The sequence below is a fragment of the Miniopterus natalensis genome, chromosome 8 (assembly GCF_054644295.1).
Source record: "Miniopterus natalensis isolate mMinNat1 chromosome 8, mMinNat1.hap1, whole genome shotgun sequence".
Taxonomy (NCBI): domain Eukaryota; kingdom Metazoa; phylum Chordata; class Mammalia; order Chiroptera; family Miniopteridae; genus Miniopterus; species Miniopterus natalensis.
In genome coordinates, this window is record NC_142088.1 from 21,873,899 (window position 1) to 21,898,402 (window position 24,504).

At 34.9% G+C, this 24,504-nt stretch overlaps 1 protein-coding gene across 6 annotated transcripts in view; it reads right to left on the reverse strand.

The window, feature by feature from the left end:
• NBEAL1 (neurobeachin like 1) overlaps positions 1-24,504 on the reverse strand; it is a 120,848-nt gene that overhangs the window by 81,988 nt on the left and 14,356 nt on the right. For all 6 annotated transcript variants that reach the window (XM_016208881.2, XM_016208882.2, XM_016208879.2 and 3 more), the window contains 8 exons: positions 23,222-23,313; positions 18,415-18,576; positions 15,782-15,863; positions 15,334-15,461; positions 13,379-13,461; positions 12,934-13,019; positions 8,512-8,818; positions 6,510-6,616 (listed from right to left, as the gene is read on the reverse strand). In XM_016208881.2, coding sequence (XP_016064367.2) covers positions 6,510-6,616; positions 8,512-8,818; positions 12,934-13,019; positions 13,379-13,461; positions 15,334-15,461; positions 15,782-15,863; positions 18,415-18,576; positions 23,222-23,313 — 1,047 coding nt within the window. The remainder of the gene's footprint in view (positions 1-6,509; positions 6,617-8,511; positions 8,819-12,933; positions 13,020-13,378; positions 13,462-15,333; positions 15,462-15,781; positions 15,864-18,414; positions 18,577-23,221; positions 23,314-24,504) is intronic.

The following is a 24,504-nucleotide window of genomic DNA, read 5'->3' on the forward strand; positions in this document are numbered from 1 at the left end:
AGTTATCTACTTGACAGAAAATAAACCATGTGTCAAGAAGGATAGGGTTACATTCACTCATTACATTAAAATGTTTTGGGGGGGAAAAACCACAAAACACCAAGCTTATTACATGCTGTGTTTTTTGTTGTTTTATTTTAATGGACAATCTCCAGAGGAAGGGAGGGAGGTCTTCTACTATGTTTTAATTTTCCTTAAAAATATAAATGAAATTCCTAGGTTTAAATTTTATTAGCATGTATAGTAAGATGTCTAAAATAGTCTTGTCTACTTAGTTTCCAAACCCTAAAATGGTATGTGCATATACCAATCAATTAATCACACTTGCAAACAATAAAGTGTATCTATTTTTGCATAAAATGCAGAATTTGAAGAACAGAAAATGAAATATGTATCTATAAGGATTGTCATGTTTTTGAGAAGGTAACCTTTAATACCAAAGTTGTAAGAAAAAATAAAAACCAGCTCTGTTTTGTCTATTTCTGTTTAAGCTTCATCATAAAAAGAAGATGTGTTAAATTTCAGGTCAGTGCATTTATAGCAAAAAAAAAACAAAAACAAATATAACCTCAAAAATACTAAAAAAAACAAAACTCTGAACATTGTATCATCAAGCTTAATCAACCATGAAAGCATAAAATAAGGACTAGAAAGTTGTAAAAACTAATAGTCCTGAAAATTTGCTTTTGGGAATATGTTACTATGATTTGAAGCTAGTCCCTCCACAAATAGGATTTTCCTCTCTCCCTCCCACTAAAAAATATCTGAGTAAAAGGGAACTGATTTGACCTATGCTGTCTTAAGCCAAGCTCTATCACTTTCAGGCAAGTTATTTAAGCTGATATCTTGGTTTTTGTTGATGTTCTTTGTTTATCAAACATTACATAAAATAAAATCAAAAATTACATTACATTAAACATTGTGCATACAGAATTGCATACAAATAAAATCTCTCCTAGAATTGTCTAAGAGGACTAGCCATCATAGTATCTAAAATTAGAAACATTAATATAAACCTCTAAGAAGATTACAACTATTTTGTTAATCTATACGAAGACCCTAAGAGGGACTAGTACTTATAGAGAAATCTAAAACAGTACTCTGTAATTGATATTGCACATCCAGAAGAGAAAATGATAGATTACCATGTCTCTTTCTATACCATAGCTCTACTTATAAACCTAACATTAAGATAATGTGAATAATGACATTATGTAGGCTCTTTCAAACATTTTAGGAAAGAAAAACAAAGCAATTTTGTAGATGGTCTATCCAAACTAAATAACATATTATAAAAAGCAATATAACTATTATATTTCTACCTTATTCCCATATAGAGTTGAATATTTAGAAAAAAGTTAAGCCTTATTATAAATTAAGACTGAAAGAGTTCGGCATCTTCTTCCCTTCCTCCAAGATTCAGGCTGTCCATTGAATTATAATCATTATTTGTCAACAGGAAGCAAAGAATCAAGATATTAAAATTGACCAACATTTTCATAAACAAAGCCCTAAAATCCCAATACACCACAATGCTTAGAAAAGGAAGCCCCCAAAATAAGAAGTCACCACCAGGTGGACAGCATTGATACTGGGATCCCATTCCTGTACTTTATATCTCCTCACACTGAAAAGAACATACACATATACAGATGGAAGGCTGCAGATCATTTATATCAACCACTAAAATTTTAATATATTTTATCTTTTAGATAAAAAATTTTAAAATTCAAATTGCTCTTAACAATTTTCAAAAATAATTTATAAAGATTAGAATTAGATAATGTTTGATTATTTTAAGACAAAAGAAAAAAAGTACAGGAATAGTTGCTCCCATTGACTGATTTTGGACTTCAGCTGAAACAAGATGCAGGCTTTGTAGATACCTGGTCCTCATTTATTTCTGTCAGTAATTTGTTGGCAAGGTCTTTCTCGTTCTTGTCTGCCACCTTATTGTTAGCATTTAAAAATAGCTGTTAAAAACAGAGACAAGAATAATGGAGAAAGAACATTAAATTGTTAACCTATAAGAAATAAAGCTAAAATGGATTGCCATGTCTCATGAAAATAAATTCAAGAATCCACTTGTGAGATATACCACTTTTAAACTGACAATCAACTATTCATTTTTTATAACAAACAGTAGATCATATACTATAATTATTATTTATTTCTCTCTTAAAACTCAAAGTAACTAAAATAAGAAACAGCAATAATTAAATTAGTTGACATTCCTAAATTCTTAAAGAATAAGCAGAGAATGTCCCACAGAAAATATGTTATTGAGACAGACAAAACTGTAGTAATATTGTACAGTAAAAGTTCTGTAGACAAGTATGTTTGTGATATGCTATTAAATTAACTTCAAAAAGGGCTTTAGGTTTTTTTCAGAAATACTTTTCAAAGTCTCAAATATGCTAATGCGTACTTTGACAAGAGAGGTCAACGGGCAGCTTTTTCCAAATTTATCTGACCACACGTTTTATTAAAAATTCTGTAACAGTTTTCTCCAACTACAAATCAACAGTATTAATTTTGAGTTTATTCTTGTGTATGCTGTAAGTTGGTGGTCTAGCTTCATAGTCTAGCTTCATTTTTTTTTGCATGTACCTGTCCAATTTTCCCAACACCATTTACTGAAGAAACTGTCTTTACTCCATTGTATGCTCTTGCCTCCTTTGTCAAATATTAATTGACCATAAAGGCATGGGTCTATTTCTGGGATCTCTGTTCTGTTCCACTGATTATATCTGTTCTAAGTTGTGAAACCATAAAAATCCTAGAAGAAAACATAGGCAGTAAAATCTCAGACATCTCATGTAGGAATATTTTTACTGATATATCTCCTAGGGCAAGGGAAACAAAGGCAAAAATAAACAAATGGGACTACAACAAATTAAAAAGCTGCACAGTAAAAAAAAAACCGTCAACAAAATGAAAAGGGAACCCACTGTATGGGAGAACCTGGTCACCAGTGATACATCTGGTAAGGGGTTAATTTCCAAAATATATAAAGAACTCATACAACTCAAGAAAAGGAAGACAAACAATCCAAGTAAAAAATGGGCCAAGGACCTGAAGAGACACTTCTCCACAGAGGACATAGTGATGGCCAATAGACATATAAAAAAATACTCAATGTCGCTAATCATCAAAGAGATGCAAACTAAAACTACAATGACATATCACCTCACAACTGCCAGAATGGCTGCCATCAATAAATCAACAAACAACAACTGCTGGTGAGGGTGTAGAGAAAAGGGAACCCTCATGCACTGTTGGTAGGAATGCAGACTGATGAAACCACTGTGGAAAACAGTATGGAGTTTCCTCAAAAAATTAAAAATGGAGCCCTGTCTGGGTGGCTCAGTTAGTTGGAGCATTGTCCTGTACACCAAAAGGTTGTAGGTTCAATGCCTGGTCAGGGCACATACCTAGGCTGCAGTTCCATCCTGGGGCTCAGGACGTACAGGAGGCAACCGATCGATGTTTCTCTCACACATTGATGTTTTTCTCTCTTTCTCTTTCTCCCTCCTTCTCTCTCTCAAAATCAGTAAAACATATCCTTGGGTGAGGATTAAAAAAAAATTAAAAATGGAACTGCCTTTTGATCCAGGGATCTCACTTCTAGGAACACATCCTAAGAATCCCAATTGGAAAGAATATATGTACCCCTATATTCACAGCAGCACTATTTTCAGTAGTCAAGATCTACAAACAGCCCAAGCGACCATCAGTAAACAAGTGGATAAAAAAGCTGTGATACATTTACACAATAGAATGCCACTTGGCCATAAAAAAGAAGGAACTCTTGCCCTGGCCAGTGTGACTCAGTTGGCTGGGCATCCTCCTGTGCACCAAAGTGTTGCCAGTTCAATTCCCAGGCAAGGCACATACCTAGGTTGCATGTTTGGTCCTTATCGGGGCACATATAAGAGGCAACCAATCAATGTTTCTCTTCACATTGATGTTTCTCTCTCTCTCTTTCTCTCTCTCTCTCTCCCTCTCTCCCTCCCCTGTCCTCTCTCTAAAATCTATGAACATGTCTTCGGGTGAGGATTGAAATTATAAGAAACTTTGGACTGTATCATACAAGAGCAAATATTAGCTCACTATCATGACAGCTATTTCAAACAAATTTGTAATTTTTAAAAAGATGTTGACTGTGACATATTTTTAGAACTATACCTGAGTTTCATATATTGAAAAAAATCACACACTAATAAATTGTAGTAGGAACTACATTTTATATTAATGATTTATCCTTCTATAATGTGTGAATGGTAGGTTCTCTACATATGTGAGATTTTGTCTTTATCAGTGAAGTTGCCTTTATAGTTGAAAAAGCCAAATGGCATTTTTACAACAAATAGAAGGTTTTATAAACATTTCTCTTATGCTGCTTTCATTTCCCCGGGATCTCTTTCCCAAGAATGAAGGGTTTCTTTAAAATATGTTTCATTGATTTTAGAGAGAAAGGAAGAGAGAGAGGAAGAGAGAGAAACATGAGGGAGAAACATCAATGGTTTGCCTCCTGCATGCGCCCACCCGGACTGGGGATAGCACCCGCAACCTGGGTATATGCCCTAACCAGGAATTGAACTGGTAACCTTTGGGTGTATTGGGATGACACTCAGCCAACTGAGACACACTAGCCAGGGCAAGAATGAATGATTTTTAAAAGGAGGGGGAAGGCATATTAAATCTCTAGTGGTAATCTGGTACTTACACATTGACTTCATAGATATTCACTACTATTTACTTAAATTAATATATCCTTTTTTATGCTATTCTTTACTATTTTACTGTTAGTTAAGCATAACAGTTACATTAATGCTTTCAGTGTGGAAAAATTCAAGGAGCTGATATTAAAATCCTTATTCTGAAATATTCTCACAGAATCAAAATGAACCTCTAGTACTTTTCAGCAGGGAGTCCATGAAAGGAATTCCTCAAATAAAAAGGTAAAAGCTCTTTGAAGTAGTTTCATTTTCAAAGGCTTCTCCAGCAGCTCTCTAAAATATCTGATACCATCTTGAAATTTATAAAAATATGACATAATAACCAGAGATATTACTTATGTGCTTATACACAAATCTGCCACACGTGTAAATTAGTAAAAAATAATAAGTATATTGGCAGCATACATCAAGGACTTCAACAGTATTTCTAGTTTTCTACATTTCCAATGATTTAAGTTGTTTTAATACAATGTTCCTCAACCTTAAAAAAAGCTTATGCCCTTTGACATAGCAATGCTACTAGAAATAAAGTTATATTTTATGAAACTTGAGAGTGTTATGTAATAGGAAAAAACAAACAAAAAATTGGAAACAAATTAAGTATCTACCAGTAGGGAACGATTAAGTAAATTGTGATTTATCCACTTAATATAACATCATGTAGATATTAAAATCATAACAGAAAAATACTAATGTAAGTCATAAATGAAACAGAAGTGCCAAATTATACGCATCAAATGCTCACATATTTTAATAATGCATAACAAAAAATACTTTAAAACTCAACAAAAGAAACAAACAATGCAATTTTAAAAGATACAAAGAACTTGGAATGGACATTTCTCCAAAAAAGATAAACAAATGGCCAAAAAGCACATGAAAAGACGCTATTACGAATCATCAGAAAAAGGCAAAACAAAACATGAGATATTATCTCACACCCATTAGGACAGCTCTTATAAAAAATTTTTTTTAAAAAGGCAACAACTCTTGATGAGAATGTGGTGAAACTGGAACCCTTGTGCACTACTGGTAGGAATGGAAAATGGTACAGCCATGAAAACACTGTAGCAGTTCCTCAAAAAATTAAAAATTGAATTACTATATAATCCAGCAATCTCACTTCTGGACATATACCCAAAAGAATTAAAAGCAAGGTCTCCAAGAGATATCTGTATAGTCATTCACAGCAATATTACCCATGACAGCCAAAAGGTAGAAGGAAAACGATGAATGAATAATACAAAATGTGGTGTACCCACACACACACACACACACACACACACACACACACACACACACTCACTCATACACGCAAACTATTATTTGGCCTTAAAAAGAAAGAAAATTCTGCTATATGATACAACATGGATGACTCCTGACGACATTATGCTAAATGAAATAAGCAAGTCACAAACAAAGCAAACACTGTTATGCTTCCACTTACATGAGATACTAAAGGTAGTCAAAATCAGAGAGACAGAAAAGTTGCTGAGGGAAAGGGAAAATTTGGAGTTGTTTAACAGGTATAGACTTTCAATTTTACCAGGTGAAAAGAAATATGGGGAATGGATGGTAGTGATGGTTGCACAACTATGTGAATGTGAATGCACTTAATAATGTGCTCTGTACACTTAAAAACGGTAAAGATAGTACATTTTATGTGTATCTTTCCACAATAAAAATGGTAATAATAATATGCTCAAATTTGAATCAAAACATAAAATAACTTCTTAAAAACAAAGAACAGTAATAATAGAAAAATACCTTGCAATTCTGTAGCAGTCGTATGAGATGTTCAAAGCAATTACTGTTAAGAAAAATGGCCTGAAGAACAGGTCTATCTGTGCAGTCTAACATCGCTGTGATGGTATCTAGGAGAACAAAAATAAAATCATCCATTTATAAAGTAGAATATTTGGGATCATAGAAATATTTACTCTAGCCATATTTTAAATTTAGGCTTTTCAGATGACAAACAGACGTAAATTAATTAGGAAATAACAGGGATGGGTAGTAGGAAAAAAATCTATGCTTCTAACTTGATAAGAAAAGCACTTCTATACTTTATTATTAAAAATATTTAATTTTATACATGAGTGATATATATTTCCCAGAGTTTACTTAATTGTTCTTCAATTATAATGCTCAAGTATAACCAAATGAGTTCCCAACTTTCTGTTACTAAGCAGCATGTGATAATGTTTGGCAACATAATCTCATTTATATAGAATAAAATTAACATATGGCTACTATGAAAATGAGACTCAGTTAATTAATCCATCTGTGATGGTGCTTTGCTCCTTTCCTACTGAAGGCTCCCATTCAGAAGTCAAAGAACATCTGCACCCCTATGTTCACTGCAGCATTATTTACAATAGCCAAGGTATGGAAACAGCTCAAGTGCCAATCAGTAGGTAAGTGGATAAAAAAGCTGTGACAGCATGAATGGACCTGAAGATTATTAAGCTAAGTGAAATAAGCCAGTCAGTGAAAGACAAATACAAGATGTTCTCTCTTATATGTGGAATCTAATGAACAAAATAGAAACAAAGGTTTCCATGGATACATGGAACAGACTGACAGCTGTCAGAGGAAAAGGGACTAGATGTAAGAAGGTGAAGGGATTAAATTAAAAACATATATATAACACACATAGACACTGTGGTGACAGCCAGAGGGAGAGGAGACTGGGGGTAGGTGGAAGTGGGGAAAGGGGGGAATAAATAGGGACGAAAAGAGACTTTGCTTTGGGTGATGGGTGCACAATAGTGTGTGCAGATGATGTTTTGTTAAGTTGTACATTTGAAAGCTGTATGGTTTTGTAAACCAATGTCACCCCAATAAATTCAATTAAAAAAAAGAATTCAAAGAATATTTGGCATAGGTAATATGACAGTTTCCAACAAAAAAGAAGTCCATTCAATATAGTCTCAAATTCCCTTAAAAGCTTACAATTTATAATTATAAAACCAACATGTTATAGCATATAAAAGAATAAAATACATATAAGATGGATCTTATTTCTCTATAGAAACACTATTGTAGTGGCTCATTAAGTTTCACCAAGACTCTGACATCCAATATATTTAAATTGGACACCACATACACACCCACATAAACTTTTTTTTTTAGTCTGCAGAGCTACACAACAAACCATTAATGTTGGCTATGTCTAGATAATAGGATATAAAAAGTTTTATTGTCTTTTTACTCATGTAAATTTCCTAATTTAATTGTAATAAAAATATTTTCATTCTATAAAAAGGAACTCTCAGTAATATTTTTATCTATCAATCTAACATGGGAATACAATAAACAATTACATATTGGTGAAGGAGCTTGCAGACAGATAAATAAGCACAGAGAGATGGCACATAATAACCAACACAAACGGAGGAAAAGAGAAATAAGACAGATAGACACAAACACCCACACAGGTTCTGAAGAAAACAAAACAAACACCAGACGTCCTCTACAGGAAGGACAGATGTTGAAGTAGTCTCTATAGAGATGTTATAGAAGCACATACAAAATTGATTGTGACTCTTTGCCATAGGTTAGAAACTACAAATAGCACTTTCTGAAAATACGGGTGGAGGAGAGGGTGTGTATATTAGGAAGGGAGGGGTAGAGGGATTAAGTAAAAAAAAGAAACGTAAAAAATATATAATGGCCTTGTATTTCAAATGAACTTGGGAAACATAAAAGTAAAAAAAAAAAACAGACTCAGAGAAAACTGAGTATGATAAACTTAAGTGATACTTACTCAGCATTTTTATCTGTAGAGCTATGAACCGGCTTTCCCACTCTCTGGACCTCCTTTGATTAGGTAAAGCTGAATGATCTGAATTCAGTAATTTAAAATAGTTCTCCAGAATAGTGCTGGTTTCCACCTGGCGCTGGTCAGAGCTGCTGGTGAGAAGGATGTGTACCACTTCTGTGAGGCACTGGAGAGTCAGCTCTACCTTCCTACCCGCGTCTTCAGGATCTCGGTCCTCCCAGGGATCACAGTCTGCCAAAGCTCTCATAAGGACTTCCATGGTGGCTGGAGAAATTGCTTGCAAAGCATTCCTCTGAAACATGACAGACAACAAAAATGAAACCCAAAAAACTAAAGTTCTGTATGTTTCCAAAAAAAAAGGAACTCAGTCCTAGCTGGTGTGGCTCAAGAGGCTGGAGCGTCAGCCCTCAAACCAAAGGGCCATGGGTTTGATTCCCAGTCACAGGCACATACCTGGGTTGCAGGTTCGATCTCCAGCCTTGGCCAGCGTTCACACAGGAGGCAACCAATCGATGTGTCTCTGTCACATCGATGTTTCTCTCTCTCTCTCACTCCCTTCAACTCTCTCTAAAAAGCAACAGAAAAAATATCCTCAGGTGAGGATAAAAAATAAATGATTTTTTTTAAATTAACAAGTCTTCAGACAACTTTTTATTTTAGTCTATCAATTATAAAACATTTTAAATCAGATACTCCGACAGACAATAGTAGTGTCTTCATTTCCTCACTAACAGAATCCTTATTAAGACAGCAATCTCCCCACACAGAAAACTCACCACCCCCTCTTGCAGCTAGGAATAGTCATATGATATAGTTTTGTCAAGGATGTATGCCAGTAGACTATAAAGAGGATATCACTTTACAAATAAAGGACCCTTTGCTCTTGGTCTTTTTACGTGTTTCCTGCCTAGAATGCAGACATGATGCTTGGAGTCACCTTTATATCACAAAGAAATAAACCCAAGAATTAAAGTAAGCAGGCTACAGATAGCAGAACAGGAATACTGAAGGACCATAGTCCTTGGTGGTATGATTGAGTTGCTGTACCAGCCCAGAATTGCCTACGTCTGGATTTCTTGTGTAACAATAAAAAAAAGGAAGAAAGAAGAACTCAATTTGATTTAGCCTCTCTCAGGTTCTCTGTTGGTTATAGCAAATCCATCTCAAATAATACAGATATACAGGGTGTCCCAAAAAAGTGTATAAACACTTTAACAGCTGATAACTCACTTAACTTTCACTCTCTTTCAGGTTTAACTGATTTGAAAAAATAAGTGAAGCCAAACTAAGCTTTGAACGAAGAAAATTATCCTAAAGTGCCACTCGACTTTTTTTATGGGAATACATAAAAGATAAAGTTTATAGTACAAAAGCCAGGAACAGTCAACGAATTGAGGGCACACAAATACCAAACTAAATGATTCTTGATGTTTGTGGTTCCATTGCTTCACATTATCAGCAATGCCTGGACCAAAAACAGTCATCAGTTTGAAAACGGGCATTGACAAAAAAAATTACTCATTTCTGTAGATTCTTTTAAATTTTGAAAATGAACTGCATGTTAGTAAACATTGAATCTATAATCTTTCAAAGTGCATATACATTTTTTTGGGACATCCTATATATATGGACTGGCGTGGCTCTAAGTCAACACACATTTCTGAAATTTTAATTAACTGGTAACTAGTTAAGGTGATTCATTAAACTTAGAAATAAACAATATATATTGCCCTAAATTGTTAAATTGAGATATAATGAATAAGAACATAGTCATACAAAATCATCTAAAAGTTATACTGAGGCTATTAGGACTGGTTATTATCAACATAACAAATAATATCAATAACAAGTATTATAGAAAAAAATTGCTGATGGTGTACTCATAATTTCCATTTTTCTCTGCTTCCTTCTGAACAGAATCCTTGATATTCTGCTGGATACACGGCTACCAGTAATAAAGATTACATTTCCTAATCTCCCAGCTGCTAAGGAAGCAAGTTTTAACAAAATTTTTATCTGAGTGTATTTGCCCTTTTTGCAATTATCTCATGGAGTTTAGCAAATGAGATAAAAAGACATCAAGTGTCAGCTTTTTAGCATCTCATTAAAAGACAGTTGGTGCACACCACTTGTCTTCTTCATCTCCCCTTTCCTCTTTGTGTGTAAAATGCCCGAAACCTGGGCATGTGCCCTGACAGGGAATCAAACTGTGATCTCCTGGATCGTAGGTCAATGCTCAACCACTGAACCACACCAGCCAGGAAAAGTAACTTCTAATTTAAGCTGTTATAATTTTAGTATTTACTGCTACTTAACCGGGAATCACATAAATCTAATACACCTGTGATTTACTTAGTTTTTATAAGCACAGGTATTTTGTTAAGTGTTTTACATATATTATGTATCATTTGGTCCTTATGACTACCCTATATGTATTACTATTTCCAAATTATAAATAAGGAAACTAAAACACATGTAAATAGTTCCTCCAAGGTCATACAACTACTTAGAGATGGACATGGAATTTAAACCTATGTCAGTCAATCAGGCTCCAAAGCTTTTGTTCTTAACATAACACAAAACAAAACAAATATGCCAATGGTAAGGCATGATGCTCTGGGAAAGGAGAAGAGTCATCATACTTCAATATTTCTGCTCTTTATAACATGGTCATTCTTATGCCTTTAGATACTCAGTTCATCTAAATATCATCACCTCATAGTGATGCTACAGTCAATATACAACCTTTTTGACTTCAATATAGTAATTATAGCTATAACCTGATTATAAGGATTCTGAGTTATTTTCAGTACATAAAATAATAAATTTAGTCTACTTGATTATCATGTTAGTTTTAATTACTGGAGGTCTCTCAGGGCTTGATTACCCATGAACACTAACAAGTCTCTGTGTGTTAAAAAGGAAATGGGATCAAACCAGCTTCTTCCATTAGTTAAAGCAATGTCATTTCCAATTTTATTCACATACACTTATTAATTCTTATTTTTAGTAGTGGAGAAATGATGGCCATCAGGAAATACTAAAGCAAAAGAAAAAGATATCAGCTAATGAAGGTAGATGATAAAGCAAACAAATTGAAAAATACAATTTTGGTCACCATTCCTCTTATTACAGAGACTCCCTCTCTTCTACTAGAGTGAACAGGAGAAGGCAAGGCAGCTCAAGAGGAAACCCAAGTAATATTATATTAATATCTATTATTTTGTCACCAATAGAAATCATATATATTTTCATATATTATAGTTGTTACAGTGTCTTAAAACATCATTTATCTTCCTCTCTTCTTTGAAATTACATTAATTATACTAGACTTGCTGGCATATCTTTTTATTTAATGTGTTATAAAGCATGTATTACTATGTTACTAGTTTGTTTTATTAACATTTTAGTAACTGTATTTCAGCAAAATTAGTTTCACCCTGGCAGGTATTGCTCAGTGGTTAGAGCATCTGTCCTCACACTGAAGGGCTGTGGGTTCAATTCCCAGTCAAGGGCACGTACCTGGGTTTTGGGTTCGCTCCCTGACCCTGGTCAGGGTGTGTGCGGGAGTCAACCAGTGTCTCTCTCAGTGTGTCTCTTTCACATAGATGTTTCTCTGTCTCACTCTCTCACTGTCTCTCTGTCTCTCTCTCCCCCCCGTCTCTCCCTTCCACTCTCTCTGAAAAGCAATGGAAAAAAATAAATCTGTTTCCTTTGTGATCTTATGTATTTTATTATAGGCATTTGAAAACATTCTGATAAGAGGCTCTATCAGAATGCCAAAAAGGGTACGTACGTGATACAAAAAGTGTTAGAAACTTCTAATCTCAACTGTGTGGCTAAAGAATGTAGAATGTTCTTTCTGAACTATAATCCTGTTTTCAACTAGTAATTATACACAAAAGTTTACCACAGAACAGCTTTTAAGATGTTCAACTTAAAAAAATAAACATTACAAAATAAATATTTTTTTTCTTAAGCCTTTAAAACCTTGTTTATATGCATTTACTAATTATAAGTCAACAGAAGACTAAATTCACATCTTAAGATATCAAACTGCAGAGCTTGATTTCATCAAGTGAACAAATAGGGCTGACTATCCTCTATACTCTAAAGTTAAAGAACAAATAGCTGAAAAGTCAACACAAGTAAGAACTTATAATACCAAAAATTCTTAAATCTGGTTATGCATTAATTTAATTTTTAGTGTTAATGTCATTATTTAGGTTTCCAGGAAGTTAAATAAGAAAAGTAAGCAGATTAGTTTTAAACAAGATGTAAACTTCAAAAAATATTTGTATGGTTCATGAAATTATAAAAAGACAAAGAATACATTAAATAATCCATGGAAAGCTTTTTGCACTGTTAACTCTTGTTTTATACATTAGCATTCACCACTTTCCTCACCTGCCCACCGGCTATAATGGCTCCAAAGAGATGCAATAAACAGCACTTGAGGCTTTCCTTGAGATGCTCGCTTTCCTGAAAACATTCTGTGAATATAATACACAAACAAACAAATAAAATTTCTCTTTAACAGTATGATTTATGCCTAAGGAATGTCTGACACTGAAACATTAAGAACTATTTGTGAAAAGGCTAAAATCTGTTCAAAGGCAAGGTTGATATGTATTTTCTCACAAGAAAGGAAAAGAGAAACCATCTATCAGGTAGTATTTTAGACACTTTATGCCATCTCATTTAATTCTCACAGTACTCCACATGAGGATGATACCTTGTCCCCATTTATGAATGGGCAAATGGATGTTCAGAATTTAGTATTTTGCCTAAAGTTACAGGGCTACTAAGTAACATCAAAATCAAAGTAAGAGAAATTAGAGCGGTTACTTACGATAAAAAAAAGGGACAAACTCCACGGTGAGAGAAGCTGGCTTGTATTTCTGTCTGCTCTTTTCCACTGTACTGAGCATTCGTCTATCATTAAGAAGAAGTTAATACCAAATTACATCATGGAAAAAAAGAAATGGCACAATTAAAAAAATAATTATAAAATAAATTTAATATCTTATTTTTGATTTGTGTACTGAATAATAAATCTTTTTTTAAAATGTCTTTATTAATTTTAGAGGGGGAGGGGGAAGGGGAGGGGGGAAGGGGGGAGGGGGGAGGGAGAGGGGGAGGGGGAGGGGGAGGGGGAGGGGGAGGGAGAGGGAGAGGGAGAGGGAGAGGGAGAGGGAGAGGGAGAGGGAGAGGGAGAAACATCGATGAGAAAGAAACATCAACACCAATCACCGACTCCTGCATGATCTAGGGATCGAGCCTGCAACCTGGGCATGTGCCCTGACTAGAAATCGAACCGGCAACTTCCTGGTGCATGGGGTCAATGTTCAACCACTGAACCACACCGACCAGGCTGACAGACATAATCTTAAAGAGGAAGTCTAGCCAATAACTTAAATGCTCACCAATGAAAGGATTTCTTCTTTTGAAGTAAGCAAAAAATTTTTAAATGCTTAATGGTCTAGTTCAGGTTAAGTCTCTGAACTAGAAATGGAAAAGGAACTAGCTATTTAAAATTTCCAATCTGTAAAAGAACTTGTTCAGCAGTACTGCTAATGTGATACCTAAGATAGTAGTTTATTACAACAGTGCCACTGAAATGCATCAGAAATTAGGCTACTCTGTGCCACTATCTGAAATTTTATTTGGATACAAACAGTCCACACTACTGGCTTCTTCCATCTTAACATAGTTCCAGAATGGGCTGGGATCATTTTTGTTTTTAATGACAATTCCAGTAGTTTTGATGGCTGAATTACTTCCACAGACTTTCATAAAGCTAACACAAACAGAATGTACTTTTGCCAGCTACATTGCCAAGCCACCCCACTGCTGGGTTCACCAACAGTGAGTACACGAAATGGAGCCCAGAAGGTTAAAAGAGCAATAAATGGATTCGTTCCTTATTCCTTATTTTTTACCAGCTAACAGTTCTTAACTGTAGCATTCACAGTTGGTTCCTGTCTCCGACTTATTTTTGGCAATCTCAGAATTAGCCTCTTTATGGCTGCTCAGCAATACCCCCACTGGCTAAGCAATGCTCTTTCCTCAGAGGTTCAAGCCCCAGCACTGCAGGAGCTCTCCAAACCTCCAGCTTCTAATAACTCCAATCTTTTCCTTTGTTCCCTCAGCCCCAGGGAAGTAGTTGCTTCCTGAAGTCACTGTTTGTATTATCGGTGTTCCCCTATGCTTTTTGAGTTCTCTAATACCTACTAAACAATTTCCTTGTATTATACTGGGTGGACCAGAAGTAGGTTTACAGTTGTTCCGATGGAAAACAATACAATAATTAATAAAATACAAGAATAAACTCTGTGTTTCACTTACGACTGTAAACTTACTTTTGCCCACCCTACAGTCTCTCTTTTTAAATACTAGTATGGTTTCTGTTTTCCTGCCTAGACCCTACAAGCTTCACTTAATAAAAATGGACAAAATATTGTTAAAAATCATTTTCAAATTGTGCAATATACTTTAAAAACAGAGACCTTTCCTTGAAAAATATATACTCTCTACTTGATGCTACTGTGCTTTGAAATTTTCCTACCTGATTATTAGCATTCAATTGCATCACAAAATAAAAGTTCACAGTAAACTGATTATCTGGACGTGGCATTTATCATGAATTCATTACCGCCAATATAGTTCTCTACTGCAGAGGCAGAAATGGGAGTCGTCTTATATACATCTTACCAATTGCTTTCACAGAGAATAAGACCTGCTTTGAAGAATTGCATATAATGTGACATTCAGGTTAAAGTGTAAATTATGACTTATAAGACATACCCTGAAATTCTATGTCTCCAATTCCGATGTGGATCATATAAACTTTCACAAAATGCCAATGCATGGATCACAAATTCTTCAATAGGTGTCTGATCTGCCAATTCCTTCTCTTTTTTTTTGCTTTTTAACTGAGAATAAAGTAAATCACAAGATTATATTTAGTTAAAAATATTAAACGTATAACATCCTTAACTACTTCGTTAAAGGACTACATACTTCATTCATCATCTAATAATAAATCATTTTTATTCAAGTAAGTCTAAGTTCCATTTGAATCTAAAGTATACAGTCAATCAGACAGAATGAATATAACCTCAAACTTCATTAATTTATCAATTATTATGTCCTCTGAAGACACATTTAACTTTATTAACTATACTACTGAAAAAAGTAAAACCTAGTTACTCTCAGTAAAGCAACAAAAAGGAATATATTAATTCACACCTACTTGCTGGATATAAAGTGTTGTCATAGTGATGACATGATTAATGTAAGAGCAAGTCCCAATTTCTTCCACATTAGATAGATTTCTGTGGGGGAAAAAGAATATATATACTTATTACAAATGAGTAGCGAGAAAAATGTATGCTCATGTATTCAGGCTGGATTCTGAAAACACATGTTGACAAATGAAATACATTTGTTAAAGCTTAAAATAAATAGTTACATAACTGCTTTCTCACTGAGAATGTGGAACACATCTCAAATGCCATTTAACCTACTATAAACAGAGAATGTTTAAGAAGTACATGCTGATTAACATTTATTTATTACAGAAAAATTAGAAAAAACTACAAAGTAGAAACAAAAGAGCAAATCATGAATATTCTCATGAACCAAACAGTAAGTATTTACATTTTAGGTTATTTTTCAGGATTTTTTTTCCTATGCAGATTCTTAGTTTGGCTTTTGTAAATATTGTTGCCCTTATAACACATGTGCAGTTTTATAGTTTTCACTTTATTTTTTGAAATTATAGTTACCTTTTTGGACTTGAGGGCATAGTACATTTCTTGTTTAAAGAACTGAGTCAATAGTGTTTGGTATAAATTAATATATGTTCCTCGTTTTTATTCCAGTTTTACAGATTGAGGTAAGACACATAAAATATTAACATTTCCTATAGCTAACATCACCAGTCTTTTCCTTGGCATAATACACTCTATTAATGTTCTTTTCTGGGGTACCAGTAATGTCCTATTTCTTGACCTGAGCATGATGATGTGGTATATTCAATTTATAATTTATTTAGCTGTACATTTGTGATCTGACCACCTTATGCATGTTATATTTCAATAAAAAATAGTGTCATACCAAGGGTAAGACACTAAAAGCAATGTCTGTAGTAAATATAGTGTCTGTAGTGAATTTAAAGACAATAATAAAACTGATGAAAAACCAGTCTACTTTTTTAATATCGCCAAGTGCCAGTGACTGGCAGCTATTGAACATTAAATTTCTCCTACTATAAAAAATATTCAAACAAAAAATGTGTTGAAAATTACATTTCTTCCCTCTATTACCAAGAACAAAACATACTGGATTTAAAACAATTATCTATAGGATTTTTTATTTCAGTAAAATTGTACTAGGTAGTTAACAGCAGAAAATATAGCAATCAACTATCACAGCAGCCAGCTCATGTCTTACCACCTGAGTAAACACTTTTCCCTCAACCCTTATAATTCTTGTAATATTTTCCTAAATTTTAAAAACAAGAAAATAACACAAAATCAAAAATATGCCTAAGGTTCTGGGAGAGCCTAAATTAGGGAAGAAACGTTTTAATAATTTTTGCTCAATCTTTTAACGATTCCTGCAATCAAAGGCAATGAACAATTAAGTAAAAGGTAAGTAAGTAAATTAAGTCCCTATTTGTCTACTAATTACTATAAAATATTTATAAAGCAAATAGTATATACAACAGGACATGCCCTCAAAAAAACAGATTTTGGCCCTGGCCAGTTTGACTCAATGGTTCAAGTGTCGGCCCACGTACCAGAGTGTCTCGGGTTTAATTCCTGGTCAAGGGCACATAATTGGGTTGCACATCCGATCTCCACCCCCAGTCAGGGCCCATGTGGAAGGCAACCAATCAATGTGTCTTTGTCACATCAATGTTCCTCCCTCCCTCCCTGTCTCTCTCTTTCTCTCTTCTCTCTCCCCATCTCCCTCCCTTCTACTCTCTCTAAAATCAATGGAAAAAATATCCTCACTCCTTGGGTGAGGATTAAAAAAATATATTTTGCCCTGGCCAGTGTGGCTTGGTTGGTTGGGCATCGTTCCATGCACTATGAGGTTGCCAGTTTAATTTCTGGTCAAGGGCACATGCCTGGGGTTGTGGGCTCCATCCCTAGTGGGGGGCGTGCAGGAGGCAGTTGACTGATGCTGTGCTCTCACAATGATGTTTCTCTCTCCAGCTCCCTTCTGCATCTGCTAAAAGTCAATAAACTATTCTTTAAAAACTAGATTTTTAAGAGGTATGCGATGGCTCAACTCAACAGTTCTCAAATTCTGATATGCAGATTAACTTGGAATTGGTGAAAAATAAAAATGCCTGAGCTCTTTTGTATCAGAATTTCTGTAAGTAAGGCTCAACCTTTGTATTTCTATTAAGCTTCCCATTTGATACTTAGGCATACCAAAATTTAAGTACCACAGACCTAGTTATCTATAAACCTAGAAAATACAAGCTATAGAATTATACTTTCTTGGAACATTTATAAAAGGAAATATTAGAAAGATACATTTCAAAAATGATAGTGCACAGTAGTAAAAATGTATATATGTCTATAGGTCAGGACCACACAGAAAATACCAGTGCAATAAACTCTTGGTTGTTGCACTGTTACTGTCTTTACTCTAGAGCAATTTTTTTTCCACCTTGGCTGAATCTCTCTATAGCTAGGTATAGTGACTAAAAGGCTTTCCAATATAACAACAAACCACAAGCCTATTGCAAAAGGTGCACTCATTCTTTAATGCTCCATATAAAAAAAATACCATTAATAATCAATAAATGCATTACCATTTTGGTAATATTTACTTAAAACAAATAACTAGTTTATTTGCACCAGATACCTGCAAAGAATAATGAAGAATTTGACAAGCAAAATTGATAAGGCTTGCTGTTGTTCCTCTAACCCATCTGCCATTTTCTGAACACAGTGTAGTAGCTGGATCCTCAGAACCTGCAGAATATTGTCAGGAAGCAGAGATATTCCTGGAGGCACATCATCTACCCTACAATATAAGGGGAACAAAATAAGAAGGGTGTTTAAATACAGGAAGAAAATGTTTTGTGCTTTAGAGAAATTCCATTTTCCACTCAAAACCTAAAGAAGCTCTTTTATTCCAGACACTCTGTGCCGCCTTCTCTGCAAGGCACCACCAGATGATTAGTGACACTTGAGATTATTAGAGAGGAGTGGTTAGTCTTACTTTAGAAGAGGCTTACTGAAAAAAGAGAGAAAGAGAAAGGCTTTTTATGTTTTCAACCGTGCTATTTTTAAAGAAAATATTTAGAATACAAATTAGTTCACTTCCTATTTAGAAATACAACATATGTGTGTATACCATTTCTACAAGAAATAAGAACTAGCAAACAGAACCTGCAGAAATGTAGTACCTATACCTAGCTTAATATGTATCAACTGTTTACTAAATAAACAATATTCACCTACCTATAGGTTTCCCAAGCCATGTGATAACATGAAGGAGAGAAGATAACCAGCAAAAGTAAAGTAGAAAGATAGAGAGGTGAACGTAGAATCCCAAGAATGAACATCAAGAAAAGATTTTCTTAAGTAATATTTCAGTATTTTTGACAACTGGTTCCTGTTTAAGACTATACAGTTCTTTAAGGGCAAAAGCCAACACTAGATGTGACTGGCTCCTCTGTGTGAATCTTATAATAAAAATTCCCTAGATTCAAAGTCAGAAGACCTGCGTACAAAGTTCCACCTCTGTAACATGAAGCACTTCATTTAATCTCTAAAGTTCCCTAATCTATAAAATTGTATTATCATCTGCCTTATTTCACAGGGCTCTGAAACCAGAAAGTCAATGTGTATTTTTAGCTTTGAACTATGTAAAGAACTCTAAAGATGTAATATATTTTAAATATACTATCACTAAAGTCTAAGAATCTTTTCATAAGCCACTATATACTAATTTTCCCATCTCTATTAAGAAAAATGTCCAAATCACAAAGGAGCACCCTAAAAAACTCCTATTAAACAAAAATTATACTTCATAATTGTCTCCCTTCCAATAATGCTTAATATTAAGTATTACTACTACTTTACACTGAGTAAAAGGCTAATTCATTCACTGTGGCCAGAAAAATGTAAAGCACATTACTAGTCACATAAAAATATTTTAAAAATATTATTAGCCTCTTTCTGAACCACACTACAACGTAAAGTGTTTTATAAAATGAACACCTGATTTTAATTAAATTACACAGAAAATAAATCACAGGGCGCATTGCCAAGACCGTGAAATTCTATAACCATGTTACAAAAATACATGTTTCATTTTAGTCTGGGCATCACTTCACTTGTAGCTGTGGATTCTTTAATTCTCTCTTATTTATAGATGGTACCAGAGAAACTCTACTTTTTTCTTGCTAAATAGCTAAAAACAAGGTGATTAGAAAAACCAGAGTAACTTCAAAATAATAAACAAAGATTTAAATATAACTGATTTTCAAGATTAAGCTTGACTATTCCTCCTCACTTTTCCAAAACATAAGTCAACAAGAAAGAAAACATCACATTTCCTAATATTCAATCCTAGTTACTTATTTGTCCTTAGTTGTTCCATTTTCTATTTACACATGCTTTTTTATTTTACTAGATGGAAAAAAAATAGTTTCTAAAAAAGAAATCTATGTTTGATTTTTAAACTAACTCTCATTATAAAATTGGGACTTACTTAGAACACGGTATATAAACAAAGTTGAAATGTTTAGCCATGAGGAGGATTTAATAATTTAGAAGCACTTTCCCACCTCTAGGACTTTACTGTCCAAAATTCTATGCTCCTTTTCCTAAAATTTCCCAAATCTGTTGCAGAAATCTGTTCCACTCTTCTATTCAGCTATTGAATGTCTCTTTTAAAGAGCTGCTAATTGTTGTTTCCATCTATCACAGGAAGAAGTCCAGCTTAAATCTCAAGGCTTTAATTTCTGGTAAAAGTAATCCTTGCCTTGTGTTATGAATCCTCTAACTTGTAAATTCTATAGAGTCAATTTACTTTCAATGATTATCTGTGAGTTTCTTATCTTTAAGGTTGACTGCTTTCATACATCTTGTACACAGCATTCACTTAAAACACTGAAAGTTTTCTACTAGTAAAATCTAAATTTATCCTTCTGTTTTCTGACAAAGATATGAAATACAATTTTAAATAAGCCAACAAAATCATGAATAAAGCAATGCTCTTGGTATTACTCCACTTACTCAATATAGTAGTGATGATATAAATTTACATAATGTTTTTAGAAATGATGTCCCAAGAAAAGAGACATTTATAATGTAAGGATAGTAACAAGTGCCCCTTAGAAAATCCCAAGCATTCAAAGGCCCAGATCTTAACTCTGTAAAATCCTTAGGCTCAAGATTTAAAGTGAGATGTAACTTATTTTAAAAGCACTTCTAAGCACAAACTACAAGAATACTCTTTTTATGAATAGGAATCAATAATATATCATCTTATTCTGAGCTAAAGATTTAATACTTTTCAACCTTTATAAACCTATTACAAATAATCTAATGAGGAAGAACTCTGAAACTGTATTTATAGATAGTGAAGCACAATTGCTTTTGAAGCATAACCACATCCCTTCTTAAGTTCAATGCATTGCTCCAATGCTCTTCCAATTTTTTCTCTGAATTATTAGTCACCTCTTAACTGGGTTTCTTGCCTTCAGTCTCAATCCTTTCCAATCCAACCTCCAAATTCCACCAAAGGAACTTTAAAAAAACTTGATCATGATGCTCCTATGCAGAAAATTCTTTAGTGGAGACTCCTATCTTCCATAACAAAACATCGAAGTCCATTAACGATGCATGTCTGGCACTTCAGGATCTGGTTCCCATTTGATTCTCCACATTCGTCTGTGTCTCCCTCTTCCTGCCCACCTCCATCCCCAAACTGCACATACCTTCTTCCTTGAAGATTTTTAATTCTCCAGATAGTCTTTCTCATCATCAAACACTATTCATTTCTCCCCTCCTCTCTCAACACATCTCTATAAATGGAATTTCTTTTGTAGCTAAAGTGTCTCCTCATTTCTCCAGCTTTTTAACTCAGCCAACCTAACCTGTTACCTGACTCATAACTAGGGTCTTCAAGATGGCTTGAGAGCCCAGCCAGCGTGGTTGAGCATCAACCTATGATCCAGGAGATCACATTTCGATTCCGGTTGGGGGACATGCCCGAGTTGCAGGCTCGATCCCCAACAAGGGTCCTGCAGGAGGCAGCTGATCAATGACTCTCTCATTATTGATGTTTCTATCTCTCTCTTCCCCTCTCCCTTTCTCTCAGAGATCAATAAAGACAAGTGTGTTTGAAAAAAAAAAAAAGATGGCCTGAGATACCACTTCATCTGGGAAGTGGGCCTGGGAATGGTGAGAGTTGGAAAATGGGGGTAGGAAGATGAATGGGAGAAAAGATGTGTACTTTCATTTGGACTTTTCCATAATATTTGAATTTTCCTGCCATTTTATATTTTCAAATCTAGATTTTAAAAATATAAATATTTCACATCCTCCAAGATGTTTTTCTTTTTTTATATCTTTATTGATTTCAGAGAGAGGGAGGGGAAAGGGGGACGGGGAGGGAGACGGAGAGGGAGACGCAGAAGCATCAATGATGAGAGAATCATTGATTGGTTGCTTCCTGCATGTCCCCTACTGGGGATCGAGCCCACAAACTTGGCATGTGCCCTGACCGGGAATCGAACCACGATCTCCTGGATCCTAGGTCAATGTTCAACCACTGAGCCACACCTGGCCGGGCTCCAAGATGTTTTTCTAAGGTACTACTCTAAGACCAGAAATAGAAAAGTTTCAACTTTAATGCCTGTGGTATATATAATAAAGAAATTTTATGTAAATGAAGTGGTTCATGGTAGGCCCTTAGACAGTTCTGAGAAAGGCTAGGCTGGCCACATCTGAAAGACCCCCTTCCCCCTGACTTTCTGGGAGGGGGAAGAAGCTGGTGACTGAGTTCAATCATGCAGTCAATGAGGTAATAAGACCCAATAAAACTCTAGACACCCAAAGCTCAAAGAATTTCCTTATTTGGACACACTGATGTTCAGGGAGGGCAACATGCCCTGACTCTATAGGGAGAGAGCATGGAAACCCTGCATCCAAGACCCTTCCAGGCCCTGTCCAACACATACCTTTTATGATAAAACCATAATCATAAACATTGCACTTTCAGTGGGTTCTGTGAGTTGTTGAACTCACAGAACCTGAGGGAGTTCTGAGAATCCCCAGATTTATAGCAGATTGGTAAGAAGTGTGCGTGGGTTCCACGACTTGCAAACAGTGTCTGAAGTTCAGGCAGTCTTACGGAGGACTTTGCCCTTAAGTTGTGGGATGTGGAGCTAACTCAAGGTAGTTTCAGAATTGAAGTGAACTGCAGGACACCCAGTTGCCAGGGACTGATCAAAGAAGAAAAGAGCCTTCTAGAAGCCAAGTCTAGCAAAAGAGACTGCTGTGATCAATTAGCAATGTCTGTGATGAGCGCAGGGTTATACAGGAGTATCATGCATGTCACACAACTGCCATCCTTGTACATGTCATCAATGAAGTCTTTGTGCCAAAAATTAACAAACTCACCCAAGGGTAAGAAATTAAGTGTTTCTACATACCTGGTAGGCAGCTTTTCAAAGTCAACATCTAAGAATTGTTCATAGCTAGCAACAAAATTGTCCAACCATAGTTTCAGGTAATCTGGATCTTTCTGAAATAAGAAAACCGTTAGAGTATTAAGTATATCAGTCAGAAAAGAAAAAAGTTTTTACTCCTATTAAATAAATTTAAATTGATAAATCTAAAGAAGAAATAAAATCTACGAGTGATATTCAGGAAGACATATGTTCTAAGTATAGTGAACCTTCAAATGGCTTTTCATGTCACTCACACAAAGAGCTACAATCTTAATAGTCTATAAGATTCTAAACAATTTGCTCTCCCTACCTCTGCACTACACTGGATTGCTGGCTGTTACTAGACGTGCTCCAACCTTAAGGCCTTTGTAATGGCAGTTTTCTCTACCCAGAACACACTTCCCTCAAATAGCTGAATGGCTAACTCCCTCATCTTCCTAAAGTCACTCTTCAAATGACACATTCTCAATGAAGCCTAATTTTACCACCTTTTCTTAAAATGCAAACCTTCTTACTCACCTTTACCTTATCCTATTCTGTTGCCCCACCTCATGGTTCTTTCTCACCTTCTAACATACTCTATAATTTATTCATTAATTTGTCTGTCATTTCCCCTAAAATGTAGGTTTCAAAAGTATAGGGCCTATCTAAGGGCCCACCAAGAGTGACCTGTTTTTGTTTCCTAATGGATACCAAGTGACGAAAATAGTGCCTAGCACTGACCAGGTGCAACAAAGGGGCACAAAGGGAACTTTCCAGGTGACAGAAAAATTCTGTTTTTTATTAGTGTAGCAGTTAATGTGTGCTTATATTAAAACTCATCAAATTTGACTTATAATCTGTGCATTTGTGTTTTATAAGTTACATCTCAAAGCTGACTTGAAAAAAATGATTCATCAGAAATGTCTTTTTAAATTGTAACTGCAGCCTGGCCAGCCGTGGCTCAGCAGCTGAGTATTGACCTAGGATCCAGACGATCGGGGTTCGATTCCCAGTCAGGGCATATGCCCGGATTGCGGGCTGCAGCCAATCAATGACTCTCATCATTGATGTTTCCATCTCTCTCTCTCCATCTCCTTTCCTCTCTCTGAAATCAATAAAGATATATTAAAAATAAAAAATACTAAAAATAAATTAGAAATAAAAATAAATTGTAACTGCATCAGTAAAAATGATGTTCAAGTTTGTTTCCTTCAAATCCTTAACATTTCTTTAGTCAATTTCAACATGATACTCAGGAGTCTTAGTTACTTCATCATTAGTTA